The 8,680-nt window shown below is 51.2% G+C and overlaps 1 protein-coding gene across 1 annotated transcript in view; it reads left to right on the top strand.

The window, feature by feature from the left end:
- Positions 1–2,754: 2,754 nt before the first annotated feature.
- Positions 2,755–8,680, top strand: part of SKAP1 (src kinase associated phosphoprotein 1) — a gene marked incomplete at its 5' end in the record, with an annotated part of 14,224 nt that continues 8,298 nt past the window's right edge. Inside the window, 5 exons of the mRNA XM_009873259.1 lie at positions 2,755–2,835; positions 3,719–3,802; positions 5,281–5,405; positions 6,125–6,188; positions 6,848–7,012. Coding sequence (XP_009871561.1) covers positions 2,755–2,835; positions 3,719–3,802; positions 5,281–5,405; positions 6,125–6,188; positions 6,848–7,012 — 519 coding nt within the window. The remainder of the gene's footprint in view (positions 2,836–3,718; positions 3,803–5,280; positions 5,406–6,124; positions 6,189–6,847; positions 7,013–8,680) is intronic.

The following is an 8,680-nucleotide window of genomic DNA, read 5'->3' as shown; positions in this document are numbered from 1 at the left end:
GTGCAGCTGCTGTGCATGACTCAGAGCCCAGAGGGGCGAGAGCCGGCATCCAGAGGTACTTGAGGACATGGCAGGGATGGGGAGGAACGGTTGCACCACCCGGCAGCCAAACTCCTAGGAACTTTGCCCAAAAAAAGACGCCATTTGGTCAGCAAAGCCAGAGGGGCACAGGGGTGAAGCTGTTGAGGTCGAGAGCATCTTTCAGCAGCTCCTGGGGGATGCAAATCACAGCGAAAGTGGAGGTGGAATAACAAGGGGAAAGAAAAGAGCCGGTGTCTGTGTCTGCATCCCTGGCCGTGGGGCTCTGCCTCCAGTTTTCTCCCGCTCCTGCAATGCTCTTTGCATCCTCTGCAGAAAAGTGGTCTCTGGGATTACGCCCGGAGCTATTCCCGGTGCCACCGGCGTGCAGCCCTTCTGCCGGAGGCTCCAGATGGAGCGATGTGGATCATGGGTTGGGAGATCCATGTGCAGGAAACCTCTTGGGGACGAGCAGCTCCCTTGGGAGCCGGGCTTGAGAGATTGCGGAGGGTGAAGGAGACACCACGAGGGGTTTGGAGACTGGGGGAGATACAGGTTGGAAGGGACCACTAAGACCACCCAAACACAGCGACAGCCCCAAGCAATGAATTTAAGGCCTTTTTTTAGTCTGTTTTTATAAATGGTGAATGGCCATTAGTGGTTGGAACAGATGACCAGGCGATGGGCTGGCTTTTCCATCGCTTGGAGTCCTAGAAGATGGGGTGAGCTGTGGTTTACCTGCCAGCGATGTGGTCCTGGGCAAATAAACCCTCAGCAACCAGAGAGCTTTCTGTGGCTGCTGAGCCTCTTTGGATCTTCTGGTGTCCATTAGGATGGTTTAAAGAAATAAAAATACCCCCAAGGGCTGGCTTTGCAGGTTAATTTAGCTCTTTGCTGCTGGCGAAAGCCATCTGGTTTGTTGTTAGGGGCAGGAAGGGGGTGTGGGGAGGGACGGAGACCCCTCCCATAGCACTCACCCACCTTGCCCAGATTTAATCTTCTCTACTCTGGTTTAGCATTGGGGAGGCTGCCTGCAACACACAGGTTACAGCTGCCGTCTTCATGTCATATTCTGTAAAACTTAGAATTTCCAGAGCCCCGTGCAATCGAATCAGCCCGCGCAACCCGTCCTTAATCGTGTTAGTTTGTCCGAGCAGGCACTGAGTATTTAAGAAGAAGGGAGTCTCCTTCATTTCTGATTTTTCCTGCTGGGAAACTGAGGCACGGCATCTTTTGCAAAACAGGGGGGATGTGGGCTCCTGATGGGATTTTAAGGGCGATGCCGCAGAGATGTGCCAGCCCAGCAGATCCTGGCACCCAGAGCCACTGATACCCTGCAAGGTGGGGTCCGTTTGTGTGGGAGATGGATCTCGGATAAGGCAAAGCACAACTGAGAAGGCGGCGGCTCTCCCGGGGGGTCCTGCCTGCTTAGAGCAAGAAATGACGGGTGAGGAGAGAAGACGCGGGGCTGGAAGAGGTTGTTGCTGTCTCCCATCGCATCCGTGCTGCTCCCTCACTTCGGTTGCTCTTTGTGGTGTCTGCAAGATCCTTGCACCCCCCCTAAATCTCTCTTGGCAGCTGAGGAAAAAGCTGGAAGCACACCCCGAGGAGGACCAGGACAGCCGGGCACGTCCCTGCCTTGGCTTAAGCGACAGCAGCATCCGGCGCTTTCTGCAGCCGCTTTTCTTGGGGGAACGAGGGGCAAAGGGAAGCCTCATGCTGATAATGTACTGGAAGTAAATGAAATTAAACAAGCGAAGCAGCAACTCGCAGCTCCTGCCTTCCCCCCTGGGTAATTCAATTCGAGCGCTCGCGCTGATGGGATCTCGCCGGGGCTGCCTCTGTCACCCCGCTGGGGCCTGGATTCTTAACGTCTAAATAAAAGTTTCACTCAAGCATTTTTTATGCTCCTGCCAGCGGGATCAGCGAGCTGGCGTTGGGCACATTAATGTAATATTCATACTCGCGGGGTCCCCCTGTGCATCCGGCAGCACCGTCCCATTTTCATAATTATAAATGTCCCGTAAAATGACATTTAGATTTGCATTAGCAAAAGGGGTCGGGGCTTGGATTCGAGAAGGCGATGTGCCTTTTTGTCACTGGAGAAAAGCCTGAGTGTGTTTGTGTGGAGCAGGAGGGATGCCGGGTTGGTGGCAGCTCAGGGGATGGTTTGACCCCGTTAAAGCCCCAGGCAGTGCAGGGTCCCACCTCCGAGGGTGCCCAGAGCCACCTCAGGACTTTATTCCGTGCCTTCCACCATTGGGAAAAATCTGATACTGGCCACTGTGAACTCCGAAAGGGTTTTTCAGCATCGTCCTTTGGGTTTTTTAATAAGAAACCTGACGTTCAGTGCTACTTGCAAGCAGGTCTCGATCTCCCTTCAGCTCCCCAACCACTTGTGCAGTGAGTTGCACACATTGAAGGTGAAACCCTGCTCCTTTCCCTTCCCACCAAAGCTACCGTGGTGTGCTGCTCCAGAGCCAGGTCAGAAATGAGCTCAACTTGAACTGTACAGGAGAGAAATGAGGTTTTTCTCTGCAGGAAGGGGCTGTCCGTGTCCTCCAAGCATTGCAGCGGTAGGAAAACGAGAAAAGCTCTTGTCACCTGGGATTTTGGGAGGCTGTTCAGACTGAATCACCGTGCATAATCATACCGAATAACCAGGGAGGTGCTTAGTGACGTTTCTTTGGTCATTTTTTATTATATTTTAGTAGAACTTTGCTTTGCTCTCTGCAGGGCTGGAGGAGATCCCCCCGAAGTCCCTTCAAGACCCAGGGAACGTTTTGAAGCAAGGCTATCTGGAGAAGAGGTCTCGAGGTAAGGCCCAACCACTGCATCAGAAGAAAAGCTTTTGGGCGCGTCACCTCAGAATTACCAGATTTTCAGACGAAGAGCAGGCAGGAGAATACAATCTTCTCTGCAGATTTATCCGTAGGCACATGCAGAATCTTTCGCAGGCGTCAGAGGCGCAGGGAGGGCGCAGCCTGTGTTTATTCTCTCTTGCAGATCCTCAAACCGCATGAAGATTAAAACCCAGAAATCAAATTAAGCAGCAGCAGCCCAGTCCTCTAAGGCAAGATGTGCCCTTCTAAGGAGCACTGCCTAATGAGGATAAAATCCCGGTGAAGACAAGGTAGTTTGTAGCATCACACACATTAGCAAGTTGAGATAAGGACCGTGAGTCAGCCTCAGGTTTATCTTGATTTTACTGACTCTTGTGAAAGCTACAAATTATTTCCTCATCACTCAGATTTTATCTTGATTTATTTAACGTATGACAGGTGGTATGAGGCAAGAACAGCCCTTTTTTTTCTTTCCTCACGGCCATCAGCTGAGCTGGCCCTGTGCATGTTTTTAGCTTACAGGCTGGAAGACATTTTCTTAAACCTCAATTAGGGAGGTTTAACCCAAAACTCTGTTTCCTCCCAGTTAGCAGGACTAAGGGTCACAGCAGCCCAACCTGGAGAGCTGGGGAAGGCTTGCAGGGTAGGACAGGCTGGTTCTCCCTTACTTTGTTGAGGTTTTGTATTTAAACTCACTTTGCTTGAATTTTGTGCCAGAAATCTGCAGAGTCGTGTTGAGGGTTGGGGGGGAAAAGCAAGTCTTCTTTGCACTAAATATTCATCCAAAGCATACAGTGAAAGAAGAGAAATTACTATTTTTGGTTTTTCTTATTCTCTTGCTGACTTTTTCTTTCCAGAGCACAGCTTTTTCGGGTCGGAGTGGCAGAAGCGGTGGTGTGTGCTCGACAGAAAGACCTTTTACTACTATGCCAATGAGAGAAGTAAGTGGTGAAATACCTGGACTGTGGGTGGTGTGAGAGGGGTGGAAAAGAGAAGGAGAGAGCCCTCGCTGAAGGACGGGCTGGTGCCTGACAAGAGAAAAGTGATCCTGCTCTGGCAGGGGGGTTGGGTGGATGATTTTCAGAGGTCCCTTCCAACACCAGCCCATCTGTGTGGTTCTACATGCCATAGGAAGGTTGTAATTCCCTCTCAAGGCATAAAATACAGGTTCTAGAAAGGCAGATCTCAGTTTGCTGCCTTTTTTTTCCCCCCTCCAAACACCTTTATGGGTACAGAACAAGAGAAGAGAACCCACAGCAACAGAACTGTGCATAAATAAAACAACATACCATGTTTGCCACCAGGACTTCAGCCCCCTCAGTGCCTGTATATAACCCGTGTGTCAGTGTATATAAATATTTTGCAGTCATGCTCCATCAGGTACATATAAACAGACAGCTAATATCTCCAACAGAGTTTGGCACGCTTAGATATATGGCCTTCCCCTCTTCCACCCATCCAGAAACGCGGCATGAAAACAAAATACACGCGGTTGGCGATGATCAAGTCTGCGGTTGGGGTGCGATTAAACTCCAGAGCTGGGTCTCTGTCCTTCCTCCACTTGCTTTTCTTGAGGATCTTGAACACTTTTTTATTTCCAACCAAGGTTCCCAACTTCCCTCGCCCTGGCAGGGGTATGAGCTGCTCGCAGGGTTGAAGCCGAGGGTTGATGTTTGATTGTTTTTTGGGGAGGGGAGTGAGGACTTGTCAGCTTCCCCATGGTCTCCAGAAGACACCAAAGCAAACCTGTTCTCAAGGGGCTCAAATCCTTACAGAGGGCTTGGCCTCACCCCTGGTGTTTTTTTTAAGGATTTGCAAATAAATAAATTAAAAAAAAAAATTTAAAATATTCAGAGTAACTGCCTGAATTGTACTCCCACGCTTCCTCGGGAAGATTCACAAGGAAATAATGAGCTGAGGTGAATAAAGGCGCCTGGGATGACTGCAGGGATGTTCCCTCTCTCCACCTGGACTGACACCGTGTTCATCAGCAAGATCCGTGGGCCAGTCCTCAGGGGCCCCGCTAAGTATTTCCTCCTGCACGCCGGCCCGTTAATGCCTTACCAGCAGAATCATCATCGGTATCGGTCTCTGCTTCATTATAACCAGCTCGTGTCAGGCAACCTCCTGACCCCGGCAACCTCGCGCTGGCTGCTCGTGATCTCTTGAGGCTCTAAAGGGCATCCTCTGTACCGGCTCTTTATGAAGAAATTATAATATTCCCTTTGGATTTCCTGGGGATGGGCATGCATAGACTAAAAGGTTGGGTATTTTTCTGGCCGTCCCACACGGACACAAGGTGTACCTTGGTTTCCCAACATGGGCGACACCCAAGAGCACTGTGAGCTTGAGGGGAAAAAAAAAATGGAAGAAAAAAAAAGATGGAAACTCTGGATTTAGCGTCTTCCTCTTCTTCCAGGCAAGCAACCGAAAGGCAACTTCTCCATCGAGCACTATAACGCCCGGCTGGCTCTTCACCTGCGCAAAGACTCTCGAAAAAAATGCTGTTTCGAGTTAATCTGCCCTGGCAAACGCACCTATGAGGTAGGAACGGGGGGAAGAAATGGATCTTCTGAGCTGGTTTGGGGCAAAAGCACCCTGTCCCGGGTCTGGGGTGCAGGCTACCCGTGGGACCAAGGAGGCCGTGGGTCTCCAGACCCCGTGATAAGACCAACCAAGAGCACTGCAGGAGGTACCAACACTTCTCCTTCTCGGCAGGTCATCGTGGACCTTGCCTTGGAACAAGGGAAGTTTATTTCAGAACGGGAATGATCTCTCTTCGAACTTGTGGGGCACAAGGGTGACATGAGAACTTGGGGTAGAAGCAGTGGAGGATTGGGTTTGGGAAGCCTGTTTTTAAAGCCAGGGCCAGGTTACAGTTAAACTTTCAATTTGTTGAGCATCCAGAACTGGTGGAATGAAAAACCCTGCCCAATCCACCGAGTGTATGCAAGAGCCTTCTCGAGCTTCGGGGAGATGGCGGATGTAGAGTTTCTTCAGAGTCAGTGTAGTATATTCAGTGGGGATTGTGGTTTTCATCTGAATTATTTTAATGAATTAGGCTTGACAGCCTTCCTCTGGGATAGTCTGGCTTCGTTCCGCTTCTGTTTCCCTGCTTGGAATAGGGAGATAAAAAAGCGAAATGGCTTTCCCAAAGGTAGAGAATGGCAGATCCAAGACCTCCATCCCCTGTCCGAGCTGCGAATCTCTTTCCTCTTCCTACATACAAGAACCAGCACGATAACAGGGTACTCTCTCTCCAGTTCACAGCTCCAAGCCCAGCCGAGGCTGAAGACTGGGTGGATCAGATCCAGTTCCTCTTGAAGGGTGAGTCTGGCAGCTTGGCCCAAACCAATGCGTCCCATTCGCTTGGGCGGATCCCAGCAGCATCTCCCCACCCGGACCTTGCTGGGGTCCCAGCACCCCCTCTTGGCAAAAGAGAGGTTCTGGGGTTTTGCTCTTTGGAGCAGGTGGTTGGTTTCAACTCGAGAGCTTTCTGGCTGCTCTTAGAGGACGAAGTTGTGTGATCTGGCAAAGGCTGTGGGTCTCACCACATGGGGTGGGAATCGCTCCTCACTGCTGGGCTTGCAGATCTGCTGTTCTGACCTTGGCTGATGCAGTTTGAGACTGGCAATACTGAGACAAGACTCCAGTCCTGGGGCTGAAAACCCTCTGGAAACCACAGGAGTGGAGTCAGACTCAGTTCCTTGAGGCACTTGTTGAATCTCGCTTTCCTCTTTGGCATTTCCCATCCTTTCTTGGGCTTTTCCTTTATTTTAGTCTATTCCCAGCTTCCGTCCCATTTTCGTTACACCAGGTGCTCGTGAGCCAAGCAAGGGGACACTTTACTCCCTGCAAGGTCCATACCGAGCACAAAGTACAGTGGCACAGGCTCTGTCACTTGATTTCAGCTCCCTGCAAACACCAGCATCCGGCCAGTGCTTTGCTTTTCCCTTTCTCACCGTGCTTGTGCTCTCTCCTGCCAGACCTGAGCTCCCTCACTATCCCATGTGATGAAGAGGATGAAGAAGAGCTCTACAATGACGTGGACAGCTCGGACTCGGTGAACACATCATCCCACAATACTACCTTGAATCAGGAGGAGTCGAACGTCGAGATGGAAGAGGATGACATCTACGAGGTTTTGCCAGGTAAGCAAGCCAAACCCGAGCCGTCCCCTCCCCTCAGCCCCGCAGGGATGTGGCAGGAGACCTTGACCATGTGTCACGTTGATGGGAATGAACATCTCAGGCTCTGCTGAGTTTGACAGACTCGTAACTCAAAGGTTTGACCCCGTTTCTTTGTCAGAATTGATTGATGGACCACAAGAGCAAACCCTTTCTATTCAGGTGAGGCAGCTCTTGGCGGTTGGGTTCCATCCAGCTCGGGTAATATTAAGTTTAGTGAGAGTGGGATCTCTGGGCTGTGTTACCTGGAAAAACAGACTTGAGATGATGAAAATGCTCCCTTCTGGGCACGCAGGCAGGGTTGTAACACAATTACTGGCCTTCCAAGAGATGATAAAATAACCCCATTAAAGAATAACGCTTGTTCACCAAGAGTGCACGAGTTCTGGAGGCAGCAGGGCTGGGTGGAGGAGCCAGGAGCCGTCATCCTGTCTCAGAACCAAACAGACTGATGTGGGCTGTGGCGTTTCTTCCCGTTAGAGCAGGAATCACGGTGTGGCATGCCCCAGGGCTTGGTGAACAGGTCAACCCACGCCTGATTCAAACCCGAGGGCTGTTCTGAAATCGGGGTCACGCTCAGTGTCTGCGTTCAGAGATGAGAAACAGGTCCTCGCTTCTCCTTGTTTCTCCCAGAACTTTATATTTGCGGCCATCAAAAGTGTTACGTGCGTGCTGAACCCACCTCGAGGCTGCCGAGAGCTGTTCCACACGTGGCTCATGGAGATCCTTGCACAGATTTAGGGACAGACCCCACCGTTGTTCCTGCTCCGGGATGGAGCTGAACCCGCCAGCTTAACCCTTGGAGGCTTCTTCCACCTTCAGCCCGACGTCGCGATGCTGGGGCTGCAGAGGAGGGAACATCCCAGCCAAACCCTTCCTTTAATAATGAGCTGTTCCTGGGAGTTCTCTGTCCTGCCCATCCCAGCTTCTCCAAAGCTCACCGACAGGCTCCACAGGTCTCCTCCAGGCTCAGCTGCCCCCCTCATGTCCTGGGTGAAAACAGAGAGAGAAAGGGAGAAGAGGGGGAAAAAAGAAAAGGGGAAGGGGGGGGAAGATGAAGAGATAATTTCCTCAGCAAGTCATCGTCGTTAATGAAGTTTTACAAAAACAGATACAACCAAGGAAAAATAAAATTTCACAGGTGATAAATTTTTCCAATTTCCCTGGCAGAATTCGATAGGATTGTTAAATTAAGAGTGAAGGTGTCTGTTAGGAAGCAACGAGCAGTGATGGGTAATTTTATAGAGTGGAAAATTGAATCAAATTGCTACATTAAAACACAGCTCCTCTGAGAATCTGCCCAACACCCAGGCTGCTCCGGTGCAGCGGTGGGGTGCACGGCCCCCCTGGTTCCCCACCCGTGCGTGGGGCTGGGGGCTGCCGTGGGGCTCTGGACCCCGCGTGTGGGTACCCACAGCATCCCTGGCCGAGGCTGTGATGCCCCACATGGGGAAGCGGCATAGAGGGAAGCAGCGCAGCCCCCAGGTGATGCGTTTTTCAGTGTTTCCCTTTTGATCCATAGCTATAAAAATCCAGATATTGGCTGAGATCAAGCAGCCAGGCCCTGGGAGGAGAGAGCATCGCTTCCAGACTTGACTCGGGAAAGCACCCGGCGGCTGCATCTGGACTTGA

Source organism: Apaloderma vittatum, unplaced genomic scaffold (assembly GCF_000703405.1).
Source record: "Apaloderma vittatum isolate BGI_N311 unplaced genomic scaffold, ASM70340v1 scaffold5610, whole genome shotgun sequence".
Taxonomy (NCBI): Eukaryota; Metazoa; Chordata; class Aves; order Trogoniformes; family Trogonidae; genus Apaloderma; species Apaloderma vittatum.
This window is presented reverse-complemented; position numbering and strand designations above follow the sequence as displayed.